The sequence below is a fragment of the Elephantulus edwardii genome, unplaced genomic scaffold, assembly GCF_000299155.1.
Source record: "Elephantulus edwardii isolate Elephantulus edwardi_28Jun2011 unplaced genomic scaffold, EleEdw1.0 scaffold00096, whole genome shotgun sequence".
NCBI classification, from domain to species: Eukaryota; Metazoa; Chordata; class Mammalia; order Macroscelidea; family Macroscelididae; genus Elephantulus; species Elephantulus edwardii.
This window is the reverse complement of record NW_006399846.1, coordinates 9,925,822-9,950,770: the sequence shown is the minus strand read 5'-3', so window position 1 is coordinate 9,950,770 and position 24,949 is coordinate 9,925,822. Positions and strand designations below refer to the sequence as shown.

At 36.8% G+C, this 24,949-nt stretch overlaps 1 protein-coding gene and 1 pseudogene across 6 annotated transcripts in view; one reads left to right on the top strand and one right to left on the bottom strand.

Moving 5' to 3' along the window:
- ERC1 (ELKS/RAB6-interacting/CAST family member 1) overlaps positions 1-24,949 on the top strand; it is a 536,554-nt gene that overhangs the window by 154,284 nt on the left and 357,321 nt on the right. For all 6 annotated transcript variants that reach the window (XM_006891318.1, XM_006891319.1, XM_006891317.1 and 3 more), the window contains one exon: positions 4,739-4,906. In XM_006891318.1, the coding sequence (XP_006891380.1) occupies positions 4,739-4,906 (168 nt within the window). The remainder of the gene's footprint in view (positions 1-4,738; positions 4,907-24,949) is intronic.
- LOC102861627 lies at positions 15,123-17,771 on the bottom strand (annotated as a pseudogene).

The window sequence follows — 24,949 nt, the reverse complement described above, 5'->3', positions numbered from 1 at the left end:
AACAAACGTATATGTCTTGGAGAAAGTGCAGGTAGAGTGCTCCTTGGAGGCAAGGATGGTGAAGCCTCATCTCACATACTTTAGAAATGTTGCTAGAAGAGGCTATGTTTCTTGGAAGGGGATATCATGCTTGGAAACGTGGAGGGACGGGAAAGTAGAGGAAGTCCCTCAACCAGATAGATTGACACAGTTACTATAGCAATGAACTTGAGTATGTCAGAGAGAGTAAAAATTAAAAAAAAAAAATGGGAAGTTAACTTTCTTTTTACATTTCTACATTGACTAATTCTGACAACATGTACTAAATTAATTTGATATTTATAAAATAAAAAAAACTCACTCATTAACATTTTCAACATTATTTCCACATTTGTCAATATAGAAAATATAATAAGCCAATTGGATGACTGACTGACTTCTATTCAGCGAAAGTATATTTTAAGTTTTTCACACTTTTTTATACTTTAGGCCTTTACTGTGTGTTTGCCTTCTTAATCTTCTGATAGCTGTTAATACAGACATTTTATTTTATGCCTTGTTGTTGTCATGTATTGTCGAGTCAGAAAACAACTTCTTTTCTTTTACTTTTCCATAATTTTTGGACTCATGTACTTATAACTTGTTAGTCAAATTTGTGTCTTCTAGGTTGCAACACCCCCATGATACATCTTGAAGGATATGTACATGTACAGAAGCACAATCAATAAGAGTGCATCTGAATTCCAAAATCAATCTCCATAATAGTCTATGTGTTTCCTACTGCCAAAGGGGCCCTTTAGAGTAGTGAGAGAAGATCTTCACCCTGAAACCCACAGCGTCCCTTTTCAGCAGGAAGTAGCTAAGAGAATACGCCGTCCCCTTTTCCTTATGACTCAGGGTGAAGTCTCTTTCAGGGAGGAGTGATAGGGAATGGCAAAGGATACACTGACAAAGAAGATTAATCAGAACTGGCTTTGACAAGCACTGTGGCATTTGGACAAGAACAAACTGGGAGGAGGGTAGAGAGAATAGTGCAACAATGAATGAGTGGAAGCCCAAAATCTCTGTAAATGTTTATGAAAATTAATAAAATATAATTATAGAAAAAAAAAGAAAAGAAAAAAAAAGAACTGACCCCCTAGTGGATATTCAGAAGTAGGAGCAGCTGGTGGATTTGAAGTACAAGTGTGTGTCTTCTAATTTGGAACTAGAGCTCCAACATACAGTGACTATAAAATTTTTACACTGTTGACTCAAGACAAAGTGAGGGTAAGGGACCCATTAATATTACTGGTAATGTAAATTCTTATCCTCATTGTTTACATTAATACTTTTTTTAAGATACAAAGAATTTTTCCAAAAATATCAAAGCCAAGACATTCCTTTTGTGATTCGAATATAAAAATATATGTGGAGCATCTCCCAAACAGAAACATTGTGCTAATAAGGTTTTATAGTTATGAACAAAAGAGAGACAACACTACCCCTGTCAAATTCATGAAACTGAAGAACAGAATACATTTTGTTTTGTTTTCAGGCCCCTAAAGTAGAATACCACTTGTCAGTTAAGTGATCACAAAACTTTCTATAATTGAATCTAATAAGGAGTGTTCAGCTTCCTGTCAACAGTAATAATTCTGCCAGCAGTTCTGTGAGAGAAGGATGGACAGTCTCCTGTTCTAGTTATAGCATCAGAAACCAAATGAAGGGTCAGCTATGAGGTGGTTCCAGCTCAACAACAAGAAGGGTTTTAAGATTTTATTTTATTTTAATGACTTTACTACTACAGTCACAGCTTAGACTGGTTTCCCGGGAAATTTCTGTAGAATTTACCAACCAAATATGTACCACTATACACACAGTTCTGCTTCTCAGTTACCTTAAAGTTTGCTATAATAGATCAGTTTTGAAGGTTTTGCTGTAATCTCACTGTGAGCTATTGCTCAAATTACTTGTTTTTCTGATACATAAAAATAAGTATTATAGGAGAGGCTAAACATGAGAGATGTTCTGTAGAAATATCCTTGACATCTTTCCACTCTCTAATTAAAAATAGCCAAATACAGCTTTTGAACACTTGAAATGTAGTTCGTGTTTAAAGTTAACTGATAATGTAAATGTAAAATGTATACTGGACTTTGAAGACTTTGTATGACAAAGGAATGTAAAGTAGCTCATTAATTTTTATAAGATTACATGTAGAAATTAGAAGTATCTTTCATATTGGGCTAAATGAAATAGTTTATTAAAATGGTTTTAAATGTTTCTTCTTTTTTTTATTTTATAATGTGGCTACTGGAAAATTTAAAATTCTATGTATGGTGCCTCAGATCTGTGGGACATCCTTATCTTAGGTGTATTAAGTTCACTGCCCCATTTTGCCATAATTAAATGGGTAATTGATTGCAGAATTACTATTTGTTAGTGGAAAAGCCAAACACATAAAAAATAGTATGAGGTGTTCGCAAGTATAACTAGAAAATGAATTAAATCAGATGCCAATAGATTATAAAAGAAATATTTTGTGGTGGTTTAGTGGCTAGGAGTTTCACTGCCAACCCAAAGGCACTGAGTTTGAATCCACCAGCCACTCCAGGGGAGAAAGATAGAAGAGTCGCTTCCCTTGAAATTTAATAGCCTCTGAACCCTCATTGGAGAGTTATCTATGTGTCACTTCCAACTCAGCGGTACATAATAACAACAATAGCAGCAGCATCAGTTATGGTAAAGTTCTATCTAATTAAGCAGTTAAATATCAAGAATAACTGCAACTAGCTAGATAGTAGACTTAAGTTGATGAGTCTTGGGGTCTGGAAATAGGCCTTTGGTTTTGTGTTATATAGGAATCTAAGTAGATGCTTTTGATTGTGTCCTAAAACCATCATATTCTAGGCCTCAATTGTCCTCTCCTGTATAGTAAGTGCTATTTTATGTTTATGGTTTTCTCCACTGATAATAGGTTTTCTATACTGTTGTTAGGTGCCATCACATTGAGTACAATGTAGAGTGACCCAGTGAACAACAGATCTGAACCCTGTCCTATCTTGTGCCATCCTCACAATCTTTGACACACTGAAACCCATTGGCACAATTACTGTGTCAGTCCACCTCATTGAGAGTCTTCTCTTTATGCTGATCCTTCATCTTTCCAAGCATGATAACATTTTCCAGGGAAACACTGTCCTTTGGTTGTTTGTTTCAGCTAAAGTTTTTAATTTAGTATTCTGTATTCTGTAGTTGTTTAACACACACTTAAGTGGTGTTATTGGGGAAAGGGAAAGAGGAGGTTCTTGCAGATTCCTAGGGAAATGTCAGAAAGGCAATATATGGTCAGCATTATCCATGTGCTCTTTTTGATTTACTGAGTGAATAGCACTTTCCTTATCACAGCATCTTTTCTTAGGTTTTTCACACTGAGAACATTGAGATTTCAGTCTGAAGACACCCTGAAATCTGAAAATTGTGTAGCAAAGCTGACCACCCTTCTATCATTCATCTATCTTGTTTATATAGGCAGAATGAGCTATTCTTGAACCACACACTTCACCTGAATTGCAAACTCTGGTGCCTGGGTGTGGCAATCCTATAGGATTTTAATAACTCCTCCAGCTGATTTTGATAGATAAAAACAACTCTGCGATATCATTTCACCCCAGTAAGAATAGCAAAATTTAACAGAACAGTAAACAACAAATGCTGGCGAGGTTTTGGAGAAACTGGAACCCTTATTCACTGTTGGTGGCAGTGTAAAAGTGTGCAACCACTATAGAAGGCAGTCTGGCACTTTCTCAAAAAGTTGCAAATAGAATACCATTTGACCCAGCAATTCCACTACTGGAAATATACTCCAAAGAAACCATAACCACCACCCAAGCAGATATATGCACAACCATGTTTATCGTGGCTTTGTTCACAATAGCAAAAAGTTGGAAACCGCGCAAGTACCCATCAACAAATGAATGGTTAAAGAAGCTGTGGTATAGCCACACAATAGAATACTATGCTGCTTTGAAAAACAAAGAACTTATGAAATATCATACAAAATGGGTGCCCTTGGAGGACATTATGCTGAGTGAAATATCTCAGTCACAAAAGGACAAATATTGCATAGTGCAACTGTTGTAAAATGGGAGTGACATTGGGCTTGAGGGGAGTCTGAGAAAGATGAGATAAATAATGTATATACTGCATTGAAATAGATGAGGGAAATGGTTTAAAAGGGATATGTGATTAGGTATTATTGTCATGACAGGAGTCCAGAGTGAAGGCTGAATAGTGGAGTGGACTTGGGGGGGAGGGATTGTATAACAATGAAAGAATTTTTCTTTTACTTTTCAAAGAGAAAAGCGAAATGGGGGGTGGGGGAGTGGACAGGGAGAAAAGTGAACAATGAATGAATAGAAATACAAAGTCTGTAAACTTTCATTAAAATTAATAATAAAAAAAGAAAAAACAAAAACTACTATATGAGAGAAAGCTCAATTTTTTGTTATCTCTTTATTGCAATTATCTATTTTGTCTCATTGCTTCAGATCTGTTTATTCTAGTATAATCATGTATGCTACAGACTTTTTATTATAAAGGTGCCCACAAAGTTTTAGCGTTTAATATCTAATAGTAGCCAGATTTAGAGTAGCATTTAATTTTATCTTCATTAAAGATTTACTACATAGATAGCATTTGGATCACTATAGACATTTGAGATTATACTGTATTCGTGTCTTATAAAGTAATAATTTGTAAAATTTTACATTCTTAGGTGGATGCTCTCCGTTTACGTTTAGAAGAGAAGGAAACCATGCTGAATAAAAAGACAAAACAAATTCAGGAAATGGCAGAGGAAAAGGGAACACAAGCAGGAGAGATACATGACCTTAAAGACATGCTGGATGTGAAGGAGCGGAAGGTTAATGTTCTTCAGAAGAAGGTAAGGTGCTTCAGTGCCCACCTCCAGCACACATCCTCATTCCCACCTTTAAAGTTATTCCAAAGAGATGTCAACTTTTCCCCCCCATTCCTGTTTATAATTGTGCAATTAGTAGTTGAAACTATTTTTGCTCTGCCTAGTCGATTAAAGAAAAAATTAAAAATAAACACTGTCAGCGTCTTTCAACAGTATTTTCCATGCTCCTGTTTTGGTTAAGTGCATTCTTAGTTGTTGAAGTGCTAAACATTATCTGACTAGCTCCTATGAAGCAGTTTGTGGATTTGAACTCTGTGCCTTTTGGTTCTTGTTGCAACTCCTTATCACTAAGCAACCAGAACTTCCTATGTGTATATAGATCTATATGGCAAGAAAATACATAGAGTAAGTATGGGAAACATTTAAGTGTTGGTAAGGATAGCAACTGCATTCCTCAATATTATAGAATGTTTAAGTTTGTATTCCTATTTCATGAACATAATTAAAAGTACCCTCTAGCCTTAGGAGATGTGCAGAAAATAATTTTATTTGCATAAATGGTGTTAAATAAAAAAAACATAATAATCATGTTCACTAAGAGAAGAATAAATAATTTCCACAAAATGGAACATTTTTCAGCAGACCGTGTGAACGAACAATAGTTATATGCAACAATATAGGTGAAATGTGGAAACGGAAATTAAGTGACAAAAAGTAAGTCAGGGCTTTTTTTAAAAAAAGCTCAAATATAAGCACAACAAAGCATTATAATTTTAAGGAGACATGCAGTGAAATTTTGTTGTTCTTTTTTAAGCTAAGTGAGTATTCAGGATAAACATTCAGCAAAGTCATCCAATTCTTTGTTACAGTGATGCCTGATTGTGAACCACAGGATACATTAATTGATTTTTTTCCCCTTTACTACTCATCTGTGTTTTCCTAGACTTCTAAGCAGTTTATGTACTTGGATGTGCTATTTGAAATGTTTGATATTTTTCCCTATTCCCCCACTTAATGAGTACATTCTTTATTATGCAGCCAAAATTATGTTCTTGCAGTCTTTGTAAAATCTCTTATCTCTCCATGCTGTCTTCATTCATGCATTAAGTAAAGCATTTTTTGTTATATTCTGGATACTATGGTATGTAAAGTATGGTGAAATGATTTAGCTGTAATGAATGCTTTCCTAATTTTAAACAATGTAGTTTTGTTTTGTCTGAACTACTTCTTAATAGTACACAAGCACATTAAATACTCTAGCATTCTCATTTTTTATAATATTATCCATAAATTAGTTATTCACATTTAATTATTATTAAATGCCTTTGCATGTTCAGTGAAATACAACTAAATTTTATTATTATTATTATTTGTGTGTGTGTGTGCGTGTACCGTCAACTCAGATCTGACTGGTACAGGAGGGGAGGAGATTGTCCCTCCTTCTGCAGCAGAACGTCTGGTGGATTTGAACCACATACCTCTGGGATTGCAATTCATCTTCTTGCCACTAGGCCATCAGCGCTCCCTACAACTAAATATTTTTATTCTCTGCATTCAGACAAGATTCATTTTATGTTAGTGATGATATCCCTTGTTCCACATCCTTTTTTAAATCCAGCTTGAATTTCTAGAAGTTCCCTTTGATGGACAGCTGCAACCATTTTAAAATTACCTTCAGCACGATTTTAACTTGATGTGTGATATAACAATATTGTTTGAAAATAGCCACATTCTGTTGGCTCACCTTTGTTTGGAATAGGTACAGGTATTGCAAGATTGCCAGATAACTAACTTTCTTGCAGATTCTTGGTATAGACAAGTGGGTGCCCCCAGCACATTAATTTTTTGAAGCATTTCACTTGGTATTCTGTAAGTTACTGTTGTTGTTGTTATGTGCTGGTGAGTCGCCTGTGACTCTTAGCCCTAAACCCTGCTCTATTCTGTGCCAATCTTACTGTCTCTGATACACCTATCCCCATTATCCCAGTCACTGAATCAGTCCGTCTCATCGAGGGTCTTCCTCTCCTGCACTGTCCCTCCACCCTCCCGAGCATGACGTCCCTGTCCAGGGACTGGTCCCTCTTTACAACATGTCCAAAGTGTGTCAGAGGAAGCTTCAGAATCCTTGCTTCCACAGAGCAGCCTGGCTTCACCGTCTCCAGGATGAACTTGTTTGTTCTCCTAGCAGTCCATGGTACATTCAATACTCTTCTCCAGTACCACAGCTCAAAGGCATCAACTCTCCTTCTATAATCCCTAGTCATTGTCCAGCTTTCTGATGCAGAGCAAGTAAATGCAAAGACCATGGCCTGTATCAGATGCACCTTAGTCTCCAGACTGACACTGTTGCTCTTTAGTACTTTGGAGAGGTCTGTGACATCGGACATTCCCAATGCAACTCATCTTTTAATTGCTTGTCTGCTGGTACAATGAGTGTTGATTGTAGAGCCAAGCAAACTGAAGCTGTCAACAATCTCAATCTCAATCTCTTCACCATCAATCCTGATGCTGCCAGTCCGTCCAGTGGTGAGAAACTTTGTCTTCTTGATGTTAAACTTCAATCCATAGTGAAGGCTGCAGTCCTTGACCTTCTGTGGCAAGTGCTTCAGGTCTGCCTCAGTTTCAGCAAGCAAGGTTGTGTCATCTGTATAATGCAGATTGTTGATGAGTCTGCCTCCAGTCCTGATGTCACACTTCTCCTCATACAGCCCAGCCTCCCAGTTAATCTGTTCCGCATATGGATTTTAAAGATATGGAGATAGGACACATCCTTGATGCACACTTTCCCCAATTTTGAACCATGCAGTGTTTCCTTGCTCTGTTCTGACGATTGATTGCCTCTTGATCCAAGTATATAGTTTTTACATAAGCACAATCAAGTGTCTGGGATTCCCATTCTTCTGTGAGTCAGCCACAGTTTAGAAAAGACTTAAGCTGTCAAGGATTTTATATTACTTGAATTCACAGTCAAATCTGTGCCAGTAGCAACAGCAAGGAAATCAAGCAATGTCTTGAATTGGGCACATGTGCTGTAGAGAACCTCTTTAAAGTGCTAAAGAGCAAATATTTAACTTTAAGAACTAATATATCCCTGTTTCAAGCCGTAGTATTTTTATTTCTTTCATGAGCTTATGAGCATGTAGAACAGTGAAAGGAAGTCAGGGAAAGAGTTGGTGCCTTTGAATTGTAAAATGGCAAAAACAATTTTAATGTGCCTTGAACTGCCAACAGAAAACATACCTCTGTCTAAGAAGAAGTACAACCAGTAGCCACTTGCTTTGATGGCAATAACAGTGAAACTTGATCTCACATACGTTGGGCCTATTACCAGGAGAGCAGCGTTAGGGTCAGTGAAAAAGAGGAAGACTCTCAATAAGATGGACTGACAGTGACTACAGAAATATGCTCAAATGCAATAGAAATTAGGAGGATGGTAAAGACAATTTTGTTACATGGCACAAAGTATTGCTATGAGTCATAACTGACTCTTCAATGCCTAATAGCAATCTAATATGCTAAGTACAAAGAGAAATAAAATAAATGCGTTCTCTTAAGCATTTGAAAGTTGTAGTTATAATAAAAGGGTATATGGTGTACTTTGAGGCACACAAATGGGCATTTTAAATTGGACCTTGAGCAACAAGTCTAAAGAAGTCTCTTAGGAACCATAACTTGTGTGATAATGAAAGTTTGGTTGCACGATGGAGAAGGGTAATGATGACATTTTAAGCCTAGAGAACAAAGTGAATAAAAACATGGAAAAGTGACAATTTCCCAAGCTTTTTGCCTTGCAATTGCACTTCTGTTATAAAATTTTGAAGTATGTATATTTAACAGTATCTGTTCAATCTGAACCTTTATTTATCTTCTTTTTAATGATATACTCTGTAATTATTTAGCCTCTTGGCAACTATATAAAATTCTTAATGAGAATTATTTTAGTGAATGTAGTCAGGAAAGATAGCTACCTGGCTAAGTGAGTGGAAGAGATTCATATTTGTTTCCATTCCCAAGAAAGGTGATCTAACAAATGTGGAAATTGTCAAACAATATCATTAATAATGCATGCAAGCAAAATATTGTTGATGATCCTCCAAAAATGGCTGGAATAGTACCTTGACAGTGAGCTCCTGGAAGTTCAAACTGGGTTTAGTAGAGGCCTTGGCAACAGAGATATCATTGTTGATGTTAGGTGAATCTTGGCAGAAAGTAAAGAATACCAGAAGAATGTTTATTTGTGTTTTATTGACTATGCAAAGATTATGTGAATCATAACTAACTACCGTAAACATTGAGAAGAATGAGAATTCCAGGACCCTTAACTGTGCCCATGCAAATCTTATACCTAGAACAAGAAGCTGTTATTCAAACAGAGCAAGGGAACACTGCATAGTTTTAAATTAAGAAAGGTGTGTGTCAGGGCTTCATCATTTCTCCATAGCTGTTCATGCTCTGTGATGAACAGATTATTCCAGAAGCTTGACTCCATGAAGAAAGATGTTCCTTCAGGATAGGAAGAAGATTCCTCAACAATTTACGATATGAAGATGACACTACCTTGCTTGCTGTAAGTGAGGGGGACTTGAAGTGCTTGCTAAAGAAAATTAAAGACTATAGCCCTCAATATGGACCACATATCAATGTCAAGAAAACAGAAATAAAGTACTTACCACTGGGCTAATAGGCAACCTCATGATAAATAGAGAAAAGATTGCCATTGTCAGTGTCTTCATTTTACTTGAATACACAATCAACACCCTTGGCACCAGCAGTCAAGAAATGAAAAGATGTGTTGCAATGGGAAAGTCTTCTGGCAGGGACCTCTCCAAGTACTAAGGAGAAATGATAGCAGTTTGAAGATTAAGGTGTACATGTCAAGCTATGATATTTTCAGTCACTTGGTTTGCATCTGAGAGCAGGACCGTGAAGAAGGATAATAGAGGAAAAATCAAACCTTTGAGTTGTAATGTTGGAGAAGAGTCCTGAATACCTCTTCAACTGCCAAACAAACAAACAAATGGATAATCTTGGAAAAGGTGCAGTTAGAGTGCTCCTTAGAGACAATGATGGTGAAGCTTCATCTCCCATACCTTGGGCCTATTACTAAGAGTGGATATTCCTTAGAAAGGAATTCCTCATCACGGTAGGAAAGGTGGAAGGTCAGTGAAAGAGTGGAAGATCTTCATTGAGAAGTATTGACACAGTGACTGCAGCAGTGGGCTCAAGGATGTCAGAGATCATGAGGAAAATGCAGAATAGGACAGGATTTAGATAGGGTCACTATGAGTCTTATTCAACCAACAGCACATAATGACAGTGACTACATTCTTCTTTATAATCCTGTTAGTTTATTTTGAAAACTATACACTTATAAACTTTTATTTAAAAAAAAATAAAAATTGGAAAACTTAAGGAATTTATCTGCAGTTGAGATATTGAAGTTGTTTTTAGAGGAGATTCTAAAGTCTCTTAACCATAAAACTTTAGATATCCCAGGAGATGCATAATGCCCTACAGAACTTAAGATAATTTGTCCTTACTTGAGATACTCATTCCATAGGTCAGTTTTCATCCTTTTCTTAGTCTTGGGCATCTTTATTTTCTAGGAAAATTTGTACATTGTTTGTCTATTGAAAATATAGTTGTAATATTTAAGGAGTTTAGAGCTGTTGTACATAGGGTTGCTACGAGACTCGACGACACATAACAACAACATGTTTATTGAAAATATAGTTGTAATATTTAAGGAAGAATACAGAGAACAGTATGTTTCTTTAGTATTCATGTAGATATGCACTTAAAATCTTTCTTTCTGAGCACAGTGGCAGCTGTGATAAAAGCTGAATTGTGAGTCACATGCCCTGGACTAATTTTGGTTCTGTCTGAGCCACCACTGTCCAGCATAGTCTCCTAGTTTCTAGGTCCTGTCTATATTTGTATGCACTAGCATAACCCTGTACTCAGAAAATGAAATGGGACAATAGCAGATGGCCAAGCATGCCATACAATAGGATTAGTACTGTGCTCCTCCTTCCCAGGGCTCTCCCCTATGATTTGAAAAAGTTTTGTGTTACAGTAAATTTCTTATCTTTATAATAAATCACTGACCTGGAAAATGTAATTGAGCATTTGAATCTGAGCTGCATTCAAACTCTGTGTTAAAATTGTACAGCTTCTTGCTTGATTGATTATAAATGATAATGTAGCTTGGAGTTTAATTTGCTTACACAGATGCTATCAACATTTCTCTCTGTGCTCTGCAACTTCTGTTTATTTCACTTGCCTGCTTCTTTAGCCTCCCAGGTTTTCGTGTTTAGTGTTATAGATGTAATAGTGACTAAAAGCTGGTGTGTATATGTAAAATACTTGGTGGTACAAGTATATAAAATTAGAAGCAATTCTTTAACCTAGGTTAGTTCTGTTAGTCTCCTTTGTTATATTGTTTTGGGTAAGAAGTCAGAATGACTGGATTCTTTATATATAGTTTTATACGTTTTTCTGAGGGTCTTGGGTAATGCAATTGTTAGTATCTTTACATTTTTCCTATTATTACTAGACAAAGAGAGTATGTATTATTTTTAAAGGCATAAAATCAAGTGTTACTAATTTACTTAGAGAAAATATTTTGTTTTTCAAAATATTATAGTTTTATTTTTAACAATGATTCATTCTGATATTTTCTACATATTATTTTTAAATCACAACCTATCTGGTGTCCAAGCTTCGTTAAAAGAAGATCAGGTTAGATTCTATTAAATTTAGAGCTTGAAATTTATTTAGACATTTGGAAAATTTTTAGTTCTAATTGTTTACTTTGGAAGCAGGAATGGCAACCATTTCCTAAATAACATGCCTTCAGAAACTCTAAGAACTTTCATAAATGTCGATAGTTGTAGAGGGACTTCAGGCCTTTTGTTCATAGATTTGCTATGTGTCATGCTCGACTTGAAGACAATCAACAACAACAATTGTTTACTAGAACTCCCTTTAATAAGGTTTTTTTTGGTATAACAAGTATAGTAAAACATTTGAAATATTATTAGAAAGTATACTAGAATGCATTGTAAATGAAGTTTGATTGGTAATGATGACATTTTTACTCATGTCTGAGGAAGCACTCTTTATGTGAACTGACTTTGCTTTGTAACTTTTCCACCTTATTATTAGGGGAACTTGTAAAGTTTGATTTAACTTCTGCAATGACTATGTTAAACAGCTTTTTATACAAATGACATTTTATAGTGGTTAAAGAATATTTCCTAAGAAAGAAGAAAATTTACTTTATTATGAAATACTTTTTAAAATACACATAAATAGTACAATCCTTACATATCTAGAAAAACCTCTCTTGAAAATAAATATAAAACAAAGTACCCATATCCCTACATTTTGATAATGTAGAAATAGTTAACCAGATTTAAGTGAGTAGAACAATAGCAATAGCAGTGTTTTGTGGTATATTTCAAAACAAAACAACTTCCCAAACCAAGCAAGCCAGAAATTCAAGCCTCTTTTTATCAAATTGTTTTCAACTCATAGTGATCATGGAGGACAGAGTAGAATTGCCTCTTACTGTTTCCTTTGTAATTTTTAGGGACACAGATCCCTACATCTTTCCTGCTAAGGAGCAGTTAGTGGTTTCAAACCACCAATCTTTTCGTTAGTAGCTAAGTACTTGACCACTGTGCCACCAGGTTCTCCTTCATGGTAGACGTTATTAGGGAATGAGTCATTTCTGAGTCATAGTGATCTATGCCCAGCAGAAAGACACACTATCCTGTCCTGTGTGTCCTCTCAACTGTGCCGTCCTCTCGGTCTTGCTGTTGAAGCCCAGTGTTGCAGCTCTTGTGCGAGTCCTTCTTATTGGGGTCTGCCTTCTTTTTTGGCTGACCCTCAGCTCTACCAAATCTGATGCCATTTTCTAGGCACTGATTCCTCTTAATAATCCATGAGGTAAAAGCAAGTGAGGGAGTCTTAACATTTATTACTTGTAAAGGGCATTCTGACTGTACTTTTAAGCCAGATTTACTTTTTCTGTCAGTCAACAGTGTGTGTATATTCAGTATTCTTCACCAACACTGTAATATAAAGACATACGTTTTACTTTGGTCTTCCTTACTTAGGTAAAACATCTTTCCAAATTCTCTGTTTTCAGTTAAAGATCCATCTGACATCAGCAGTGGTAGCCCTTGTTCCAGGTACTCTTCTCAATTAGGCTTTAATTTTTCTGCATCCCCTTTAAATAACTGAAATTACATATTATATTTGCATTTACTAACATTGAAAGTAATTGAAAAGACCGTAGCTTGGACTGGCATCACTACTCTACTTAACTGACAGCATTGCTCTCTAGCACTTTGGAGAGGTCTCGGACAGATTTTTCCCAAGACAACATGTCTTAGTTTCTTGACTGCTGGTACCAAGGGTGTTGATTGTGGATACCAAGTAGGATGAAATCATTGAACACTTTAATCTTTCTTTTATCAGTCATGATGTTGCCTGTGGTCCAGTGTTGGAGATTTTTGTCTCCTTGATGTGGAGAAGTAATACATGTTGAAGGCTGTAGTGTTTGATCTTCTGCAGAAGACATCTTATTATGCATCTGAAAGTGGGACAAAGACTAAAGATGACAGAAGAATTGATGCCTTTGTGTTGTATTGTTGGAGAAGAGTGTAGAATATGCCATAGATTGCCAAGAGAACAAATATCAAGAGAAGAAAAATCTTGGAGAAAGTGCAATCAGGGCAATCCTTGGAGCAAGGATGGTGAAACTTTGTCTTACTTTGGGCATGTTGTTAGGTGCTGCTGTTCCTTGTAATATCACATCATGCTTGGGAAGGTGGGAGATCAGCGTAAGAAAGACCCTCAACAAGATGGACTGTCAAAATGACTGTAATGGGCTCAAGAATATCAGAGATAATGTGGATGGCACAAGATAGGGCAAGATCTAGATCCATTGATCATAGGATTGCTGATTCATAGTCAACTCAAGATCACATAATAACCACCACCATTGAAAGTCATCTTCAGGTTTAGAAATATCAGATAACTTCATACAGCTAAAAATGCCAATCTTTTTCCAGAGCTTTCAAGATGGCACCTTTACAAACTATATACACTCCTTAGATCCATGGACCAAAGCTTACCAGCAAATAGAGTCTGTTTGGCTGCCTATGGTTTTCATTAGATGTAGCTGAGAGAGTTCACATTAACTCTAGGTTTCTTAAATCTCTTCAAACCTTAGAAAATCCAGTGGCAGCCACTAATTGGAACTCTGGGGTATTGTCAACACCGATGTCTTACATACTGCCACTTCCATCAGTTTTCATCTGTTTTGTTGATGAAATTTTCCAGTTCAGTCTTGCCCCAAAGACCCTCGTCACAAGTTTTGTGGAGGAGATACAGCCATGGTGCTCTTCAGAAGCATGGTTGGTGAAACTTTATCTCATGTATTTTGGGCATATTGTCAGGAGCGGTCAGTCCTTGGAAAAAGACATCTTGCTGGGAAAAGTTACTGGAAAAGAGAACCCTCAGGAAAATGGATTGACATAGTGACTGTAACAATGGGCTTGAGCAAGGGGAAGATTGTGAGGATGGTAAAGGATAGGGCAAGGTTTGGATCTGTTCTTCCTAGGGCCCTTATGAAATGAGGACACCTAACAACAGTGCACTAAGGCTCCACCTTCCAACTAGACAAATCTCTGGATCCCATGACATGTTTACCCAGCACCAAGAACCTTCCCTGTAGAGCAGAAGTTTTACAGGAATATAGTTCCTGACAATGGATTTTCTTCAATTCTACTTTCTAGTTATGAACCTGATCTGCCTAGTTCTATGCTTTATAGAGGTCCTGAGGCAGGGGAATTTCCCACTCACCCACAGCTGAGATGCCCTATCAGTTGTACACCATTGAGTCAGAATTGCCTCTTAGCTGACCTTCCAACAGGTTTTCAGAAGCACTTAATCACATGGGATAAAATGACTCATCCTTCTCCCACAAGGTATTTATTTGGTGGATTCAAACCACGTGCCTTTAGCTTTGGCAATATAGTTCCTTATCACAGGTCACTAGAACTCCCTAAATTATCATTTATGAGACTATTCTTCATTAAAATTTCTGACTTGACTGTCATCAGCTTATTACGTCTGATTCTACAGATTCCCATGAGTTAATGGATTCACCAGTGCCAGCTTTGTTCTTCACTACAGAAGAGTTTAGGGCCTGCGCAGCCTGTCTTCATCATGCTCCGAGGTGTCCTTCATCATCTCTGGTTTGACCTTTACTGGGCATCTCTAAACCCAGGCAGCTTAGGAGATGCACAGAGAAGTGAGGAATCTTGCAGACCAAGCTGAGGCCCTCCTTTCTTGACCCCACAGCAGGCAGGATCAGCTTCTGGGCATGCAGGTGAAGAGAGATGTTGGGCCTCCAGCTGTTTGAGCCCCAGCTTCTTTAGGATGCAAGAGACATTTTGGGGGACCCCAGTCTATTCTAGCCTGAGTACTTGTGGTCACTAAGGACTGGACAGTCTAAACCAAAAGACAGGTGAACTCAAAGCTGATGTTTTACGCTGGTAGTGGGCTAGAGTTCCAAGAGAGCAGAGGAGAGAGTACTGCTCAGTATTGAGTCACACAACAAGTGCATTCTGGCTGCCACACACTTACACCATTTTCTCATTGTCCATGTGGTAACATGAGGACAGTGTCATCTACCTAGTGCTGCTGGTCTACACCTCATTCTCAATGTTGAGAATGTTGACAATTCCTGAAGGGATGGAGACATGCAGAATGATAGCCCCATAGTTCTTGACCACCAGATAGGTTTTAAGCACCTCTTGGGCTTGATGTGCCATGTCCTTCTTCCAAGCCAACACTATCGCACTCGTTTCCTTAATCAGCTGGTGACACAGATGCAGGGCCTCTGCCTTCTGACCATGCAGCATCTTTGCCAGGATATGCAGTACCTCACTGATGCAGAGCTGGACACCAGGGCCACCATGCACAGGGAACTCGTAAGGCTTGTTGACAATCACAGGGTCCTTGCCCTGGTGGACAACACGTCTGCTCAGAGCCTTAGCATGCACTCTGGGTTGGACTCCCTGCAGTTGTTGTCTGAACTGGATCAGTTCTCTCACTCTGCTGAACAGGGTTTGTAGACACCATCTCCAGGGAGTTGTAATCCCTTCTGGACTCGCCAACTCTTTCTTTTGCTCCTGTTTCTGGGAACAAAGCCTCTCTGCTTATCACTGGGCATTCAGGGGCCACCAGTGGGTGCTGCCATCTTGCTATGCAGAGAGTTGCATCCCTTTTGATGTACTGATGCAACTATCTTTTAATTCATCTCAGCAAAATTTTACTTATATGTAATAATAATTTGATAATTTCTACATTCTGTTGGGTCCTATTTCTTTGGAATGGAAGCAGATTTGGATTTCTTCCAGTCAGATAGCCAGGTAGTGATCTTCTGAATTTCATCTATATGTGGAACAGATTATCTGGGAGGCTGGGCTCTGTGAGGAGACATGTGGCATCAGGATTGGAAGTAGACTCATCAACAATCTTCATTATGCAGATGACATAACCCTGCTTGCTGAAACTGAGGAGGACTTGAAGTACTTACTGCAGAGGGTCAAGGAATGCAGCCTTCAATATGTATTGAAGCTCAACATCAAGCAAACAAAGATTCTCACCACTGGGCCGCCTAAGGCCATGGTCTTTATAATTACTTGCTATGCATCAGAAAGCTGTACAATGACTAGGGATGATAGTAGGAGAATTGATGCCTTTGAGCTGTGGTGCTAGAGAAGAGTATTGGATATACAATGGACTGCTAGAACAAACAAGTTAATCCTGGGGAGGGTGAAGCCAGGCTGCTCCTTGGAGGCAAGAATTCTGAAGCTTCATCTGACATACTTTTGACATGTTGGAAGGCAGGATCAGTCTTTGGAGAGGGATGTCATTTTTGAGAGTGTGGAGGGACAGCACAGGAGAGGAAGACCCTTGATGAGATGGATTGACTGGCTGGGGCAATGGGAGTAGGTGTATCAGAGACAATAGATTGGCACAGGATAGAGCAGGGTTTAGGGCTGTTGTACATAGGGTCGTTATGAATCACAGGTGACTTGACAACACACAACTACAACAAAAGGCAAACGAGTGCTTCCAGCATTGCATCTCTTTGTTGAAACATCTCAGCTGGTATTTTAATTCTTAGAGCTTTATTTTTTGCCAGTAACTTCAGTGCAACTCTGATTTCTTCCTTTAGCATTTGGATTTCCCTCCTTCTTCCTTCAGTTGCGAGTTAGTTCTTAATCATATGCTTCCTTCCAAAATGATAGACCAATTCTTTTTGGTATAATGACTCTTTGCATTTCTCCCATCTTCTTTTGATACTTCCTATGTTATTCAGTATTTCTCCCATAGAATCCTTTACTTTTGCAACTCAATGCTTGAACTTTTTCTTCAGTACTTTTAGTTTCTCTTTGGTTTTTTTCATTTCCAGGTCTTTGTACACTTTATAATAGATTTTTTTTTTATTCTTGAGCTGTCCTTTGATATCATCTGTTTATCTCTTTCACTTTATTGTTTCTTCCATTTGCTTTATCTACTCTATGTTCAAGATCAAGTTCAGCGCTCTTCTGACATCTATTTTTTAATATGCTAATTTAATTATGAACTTCTAATACATTGTTTTTCAGGACAGATTCTTCCAATTTCCTTCACCCTCCCCATCAAATTGCACAATCCCATGTTTAAACCCCCTATCCCTCTGCACTCTATTTTTGGTCTTTCCTTTTTTTTTTTTTATTCTTTTCAAGTTCTTCATGTAGAATAACCTTGCTATCATCCTACAAATGCACCAATCTTTGGTCATTAGTATTATTTCTGCCATTACGGTCATATTTTCAATTGTTGATCCTTTTTCTCCAGTTGAATTTGGAAACTACATCAAGAATAGATTGAATTCTTTAAACACTGGTGATCTAGCTTTCAGCATTTTAGGAACATGCAAGCTACCAGCTATGACACTCTGGCAGATGAGTGGTGGTTATGGTAGAAAGCTAGAGAAAAATCTATTGCTAAATAACTATCAGTTAAACTTTGTGGCTCATTTTCCCCACTTATTTTCCACTCAGGAAGTCAAGAGGTGTTTGGGTAATTTGTTCCTGATTCGTATGATATCAGTGGGAGTGTCTGCACTTAGATAATTATCCACTACCAAAATGACGTTTTTACATGCATAATTTTTTACTCTTCTGATTACTTATAATTGCTCTGCCCCTCTCAAATGATATTCATACTTCTCTGGTCACATCTGGCTTTCCAGACTTGGAAAATGGAAACTTCTTGGCCAATTGAGCTTAGAAGTGACTTAGAAGTGACAAATGTGTCTTCTGTATTTTTCTTAGTAGTCATAGGATCCTTCTTGAATCAAGCAAGTCAAGAAATAGACTCACAAGTGGCAAAGAGCATCTGAGATGGAAGCTGTTATGTAGCCATCTATGGCAAATATTTGTTCCAGTTGAATGAAGAATAGAAAATATGAGAATGAGGTGAACTTTGTGTGGGATGGTATAAAGCTTTTATTCCCTTTTTTGCTATCTTAACTTTGCAATCATAATAGCAAATGGAAGGGAGATGTTTCTGCTTAGCTCATTGTTCCTCACAAAACTAAAAATAAAACCCCAAAACACAAAGCAAAAAAATTATTGAAGTCACTGTCATTGATTTGGAACTAGCTAACAGCTGACCCTGTAATAGATTTTCAGAGACTGTAAATTCCACAGGAGGAGATGATGATGTTGTTATTGTTATTGTGTACCGCCGAGTCAGAGCCGACCCATAGCTGACTCTCCAGTGAGTTTTCAGAGATAGTAAATCTCACAGGAAGAGATTCTCCATCTTTCTCCTATCGAGCAACTGGTGGATCCCAACCGCCAGCCTTCAGGATTGCAATGCAGCTTCTTGCCACTAGATCTCGAGTGCTCCCTTTGGTCCTGTGGGGAGGCTTTTTGTTTTCTTGAGGTTGAGATGTAATCCATATGGAAGGATGTAGTCTTAGATCTTCTGCAGCAAGTATTTCAAGTCTTCTTCACTTTCAGCAAGCAAGATTGTATTATCTACATAACACAGGTTATTGAGGAGTCTTCCTTTTATCCTGATGCTCCATTTTTCTTCATAGAGTTCAGCTTCTTGAATGATTTGCTCAGCATACAGATTGAATGTTGGTGGTTTTGTTAGTAGGTGCAGTCAAGTTACATGTGACTCATAACAACCCTATGAACAACAGATATGGACCCTGTACTATCTTTTATCCTTCCTTATCATCCTTGACACATGTAAGTCATTGCTGCAGTCATTATATCAACCCATCTTGTTGAGGATCTTCCTCTGTTTTGTTGACACTTCACCTTTCAGAGCATGCTATCCTTTTCTAAGGAATATCCTCTTAACAACATGACCAAAGTATGTGAGGTGGAGCTTCACCATCATCTTCTAAGGAACACTCTGGTTTCACTTTCCCGAGAAAGTGTTCTTTTGGCAGTCCATCAGATACTCATTACTCTTCTCCAGCAGTACAACTGAGAGGTGTCAGTGAGGCCTCTCTCATTCTTATTCATTGTATAGTTCTCAGATGCATAGCAAGTGATTGAAGAAGTATGGAGAAAGAATACAATCCAGATGCACACTGATTTTTAAACCACGCAGGGTTTCTTTATTCTATTCAAACAACAGCTTCTTGGACTGTGTAAAGGTTTCAAAGTAGTACAGTCACGTGATCGGATATTCCCATTCTTCTCAATGTTAGTCATAATTTGTTGTTATCCATACAATCAAATATCTTTGCATTGTCATTAAAACACAAGTAACTATCTCTCTGGTATTCTCTGCTTTCACCTGATAGTCCTCTGTCATCTATAGTGATATCCTTTGTGCTGCAATTTCATCTAAATCCAGCTTGAATCTCTGGCAGGTCCCTATCAATGAACTGTTACAATCATTTTTTAATAATCCTTAGGAAGATTTTACTTGTCATATAGATGATAACTGTTCAATAATTTCCACATTGTTTTGAAGCACCTTTCTTTGGGAAATGGATAGGAATTTCTTCTAGTTAGATAACTGTCTTCTCAGTTTCGTGGTGTAGACTAGTGTGCATGCACTAGTGCACACTAGCTGAAACATCCGTTCCTATTTACTTCTTTATTGGTTGAAGCATGTCATTTGATATTCCATCAATTCCCGAGGCCTTATTTTTTGCCAATGTCTTCAGCACAGCTTACCCTTTATTACTATTTGTTCTTGATCATATGTTACCTGCTTAAATGGTTCAATGCTGACTAGTTCTTTTTACACCGTGTCTTCCTTCCATCTTTTGATGCTTCTTGCATCGTTCAAGGCTTTGATCATAAGCTACTTCAGTATTGCAAGTGGAGGCTTGAATTTAATTTTCAGTTTACCACCTTGAGAAATGCTCAGTTTGTTCTTCTCTTTGATTTATATTTTTTTAACTCTAGCCCTTTACAGAGCTCTTTTTAACTCCAGCATTTTCATTACCCCAGAAAGAAACCATTTCCTTATTATGATAATTCACTCATAACTTAACAGTATGAGAAAATTTTTCTGTTCTAGTTATTCTAATATATTCACATTTTACAAATTCTTCCTATTCCTATCTCACATCTTCAGCCATAAGTGAACCAGTTTGAACGACTTCCAAGACCTGTATTAGATCTTTTAAGCATAGTCAGTGTATTTGTTTGCTTTAAAACAGTTTCTAATTTGACATTAATTAACTTGCCTTGCATTCTCATTTGTTCTAATAATTTCTGTTTAAAAAGAAGCCCACACAATTTTCAACTGGAAGTTAAAGTAATTTACCTCCTGAAGACATTAAATAAACCTATGTAAAGCAACTTCTTGTGCTCATCCTTTTTTTCTACCCACACCCATGTGTATACCCTGACTGCTAAACAGAAAACTTTTCAGTGAAGTGGTTGGCCACTCTGAGAAGCTTTCTCTGAACTTGAATTCATTGATCAATGTTTTTTTTTTAAATTTTATCCTTTTGACAATCTAATGATAGCTATGAATTTTCATTATGTAAAAATAAAGTTATACACAGCTCACTTATAGGAATTCTGGCTGACACCGTATTTATCCATGAACACTTGATAATATAACCATTTTGGTTATAATATATATTGAAATAGATTTGTCTGCATATATATCCCAATATATATTATAATAAAAATTATTATACATATAGAAAATTTGTTATTTCATGTACAGAACAAATTCCTAACAAGCATAATTTGAGGGGAGCTACAGTTTAAGTAAGTATAATGGATGCTGTTAATGGAAGCTGTGTACTGTTTAGTATATGTGCTGCCCAAGCCAGCACAAGAAACTGGATACTGTGTAATAGAAAGCCTGACATCAGGAATCTCTCCAAAATACTTGAGAACAATAAAGTCAACTTGAAGACTCAGGTGCATTTAATTCAGATCATCTCTTTTCAGTTATCTACTATGCATCTGAAAACTGCACAATGAATAAGGATAAAGAAAAAGAATTATTCCTTTGAGTTGTGATGCTGGAGAAGAATATTGAATATCCCATAGACTACCAAAAGAATAAACATAGTTATCTTGTAGAAGGTGCAGCAAGAGTATTCCTTGGAGGGAAAGATGTTGAAGCTGCCTTTCACACTTTGGACATATTGTTAGGAGAGGCTATTCCTTGGAGTAGGACACCATTTTTGGAAAAATATGGGAGGAAGATCAGGGAAAGACAAAAAGACCCTCAACGCAATGGATTGACACGATGCTGCAGCAGTGGGCTCAAGTGTATCAGAGATGATGAGGCTAGCATAGGATAGGACAGGGTTCAGATCTGTTGTTCAGAGGTCACTGTGAGTCAAATCAACTCTGCAACACCTAAGAGTAACGACACTGGATGCTGTAATGAGTGATCCAGATCCCTCCTCAGAGTTGAAGAATTTTCTCTCCCTAGTTCTTACATTGTCCCTAACAGAATATCTTCACTTATTATCAAGGAGTTTCTTGGCTGTTTTGCCTATGTTCCGCCTGTGCTAGCTGACGTCATGCCAAAAAATCAGACTGACTAAAAGAATAATTTATTGTGATGCACAAAAATTTTTATTTAAAATGAGACTTCCTCTCTTAACAATTAATAAAATCTGTAAATGACACTATATTTTCCTTATGGCCATACCAATACTTCCTGTGTAGTTTGCTGTAGTTTTCAAATTAAAATATTATAACATGCTGATGGTGTATATTACCTTTTTACTCTATTTTTCTGTTACAAGAATATTGTTCTGTTTTATAATTGAAAGAGAACTGACCTTTTGTTTAATTTTGTGATCAATAAGATTAAGTAATTTGTTTAACATCACATAACTAACCATCCATAAATTATAGTAACCCATTCTGTGTTTAGTTGTATGAGAAATTTGCACAATTGAAAGTGAAACTCCATCAAGAGAAATTGTTTGCCAGTATAATCTTTCCTGATCCATAATAGATAAATGATAATACTGATACAGAAATATCAAAGTTAAATTTCAAGTTAAAAACTTTGCTTAGAGTTTCTGAATACTTTATTACAGTATGCCTTTTGGGAAACACATTGAATTTTGAGGCCAATGAAAAGAGTCTTGATAAAAATCTACACTTTGAGGTAAATTGTATTTGTGTCAGCTTAGTACATGTCACTGGAGTTTAGTGTAGTAGACAATTTACTAAAAAGAAATGTATTTGGAAAAATTTTATTTTATGTCGTTTATTTGTTATAGTAGATCCCTCTTAGCCAGCTTATTGTGAGAAACTTTTATAGACTGTACTTCTGTGTTTGATACTTAGAAGTATTATTAAATGAGAAAATAAATGTTAGTGCCTTTCTGAATTATCTTGATGCACACAATAAATTCAATGGCGATGTTTTCTTTGCAAGAACTGCAGAGGCACCATCAAAATGATTTTTCCTTTAAAGGATGTATAAAAAGCATAATTTCAAAAGTGTTTTGAGATTCTTTTTTTATTAGAACTATATCCTAAAGGAAGACTCTTCTACCTTAACTCTGATGAATAGGACCTCAAAGGCAGAGTAATCAGTTCCACTTGACTAGAAATAAATCACCCACGTTGAAACATGATCACTCCTGACAACTGGCAGTGTTGATAAAATCCAAACAAAAGATGTCAATAAATCTCTGCCAGGGTGGAATTGGTATGCAGATCTGACTAATCCAGCATCTAGCATTGGATTCAGCATTAGTCTTCCTGTGATGTTTTCTCTTTTTTTAAAAAAAGGAAAAATTGTATTTGAAGAAGGTTGTATATGAGTATATTGTTCTTAGTTTATTTCTTACCCAGAAAACAGAATTAGATCATAGTTAGATTATATTAAGGGAAATGTCTTTTTCTCTTAATGGTTAATTAAAATAGAATTCCTTTTAGAAATTTTCATTAGTACCATGTCTGTGATAATAAACTATATGTGTATGAGCCCAGCTGATACTCCCTTTTTACCTACCCCCGTTTATTGTTGACCACTTAGATATGTTATTGTTCGGTGCCATCAAGTCAAGTATGACTTATAGTGGTGACCTTGTGAACTATGCCCTGTCCTGTGCTGTCCTCATCGTCTTTGACACACTTGCTACAGTTACTGTGTCAGTCTACCCCATTAGGGGTGTTCCTGACCCTCCATCTTTCCAAGCATGTTGTTCCTGTACTAGGAATAGACTCTCCTAGCAACATGTTTAAAGTAGAAACACATTATTTTATGTAGCAGTAATTTTAGTAATTTTCAGTTTTGGAAATATATGCTTTAAAAAAAAGAACAATTTTAGATCTTTCATTTTCAGGTATGCTTTATCCTAACTATCTGTAAATAAACTATCTTCCTTTTACCCCTTGATAATAAAACTAAACAGACTGCTTAGTAATATTGTATTTCTAAAATTCAGGTATCAGATACTCTTTTGTGTATTAGGATTCTTTTAGCTTTAGTTTATTGTGATTCTTGCTTCTCCCAAGAAAGATATACTTTTGTGTTTTCAGTGGTTTAGTGCCTCTACTCCTCCTGTGCTTTGGCAGGGGATACATTTTTAATATTAATCATCACAGTAATAACATACTCTTATTTAACTATGTTTAGTAATAAAGGGCTCTGGTAACACAGTAGTTAAATGCTCTGCTATTGATGAAAAATATCAGAAAATCAAGTTCACTAGCCATTTTTGGCAAGACTAGTAACTAGTGGTCTTGAAAACCCTGTGGAGCAGATCACATTGTCCTATTGGGGCACGGTAAATTGGAGTCAACATACTGAAAGTGGGTTTGAGTTTTTCTTTATATTTAATAATGAAGAATTCTTTAAGGAAATACGCTGCACATCAACTTTTTATCATAAAGACAAAATAAAAAAAACCTCATTGTTGTTAGCATAGAGTATTTTTCTCTTAACTGCAAATCAAATGGGATGAAATTACTTAGCAACATGCCCAAAGTATATGAGATGAAGCTTTAAAATCCTTGCCTACAAGGAGCAACTTGATTTCACCCTCTCCAGAACAGACAAGTTTCTTCTCTTGGCCATGGTGTGTGCAATACTCTTCTCCAGTACCAAAACTCAACAGCATCGATTCTTCTTCTGTCATCTTTAGTTATTGTCCAGTTCTCTGATGCATAGCAAGTATTTGTGAAGATCATGACCTGGATCAGGCACACTTTAGTCTCTACACTGACAACATTACTATATATATTTATGTATATTTGAATAAGGAGCTGTGCTGTCACCAACCAAAAGATACTAATTCTTGTCTACCATTGCTTGGGAGAAAGATGAACAACCTCCTTCTTTGTGTTATACAGCCTCTGAGCTTTTTTGGGGTGTGGGTCAGATGTCAGCTGCAATGTGATAACACATAACAACAACGTGTTGATGTGTAGTTGATGTAGATTTTCTTGATTGTTGTATTTAAAGCTTTTTTTTTTTTTAAAAAAGAATTATACTGGTTTCCTTACAACGTTTTTATAA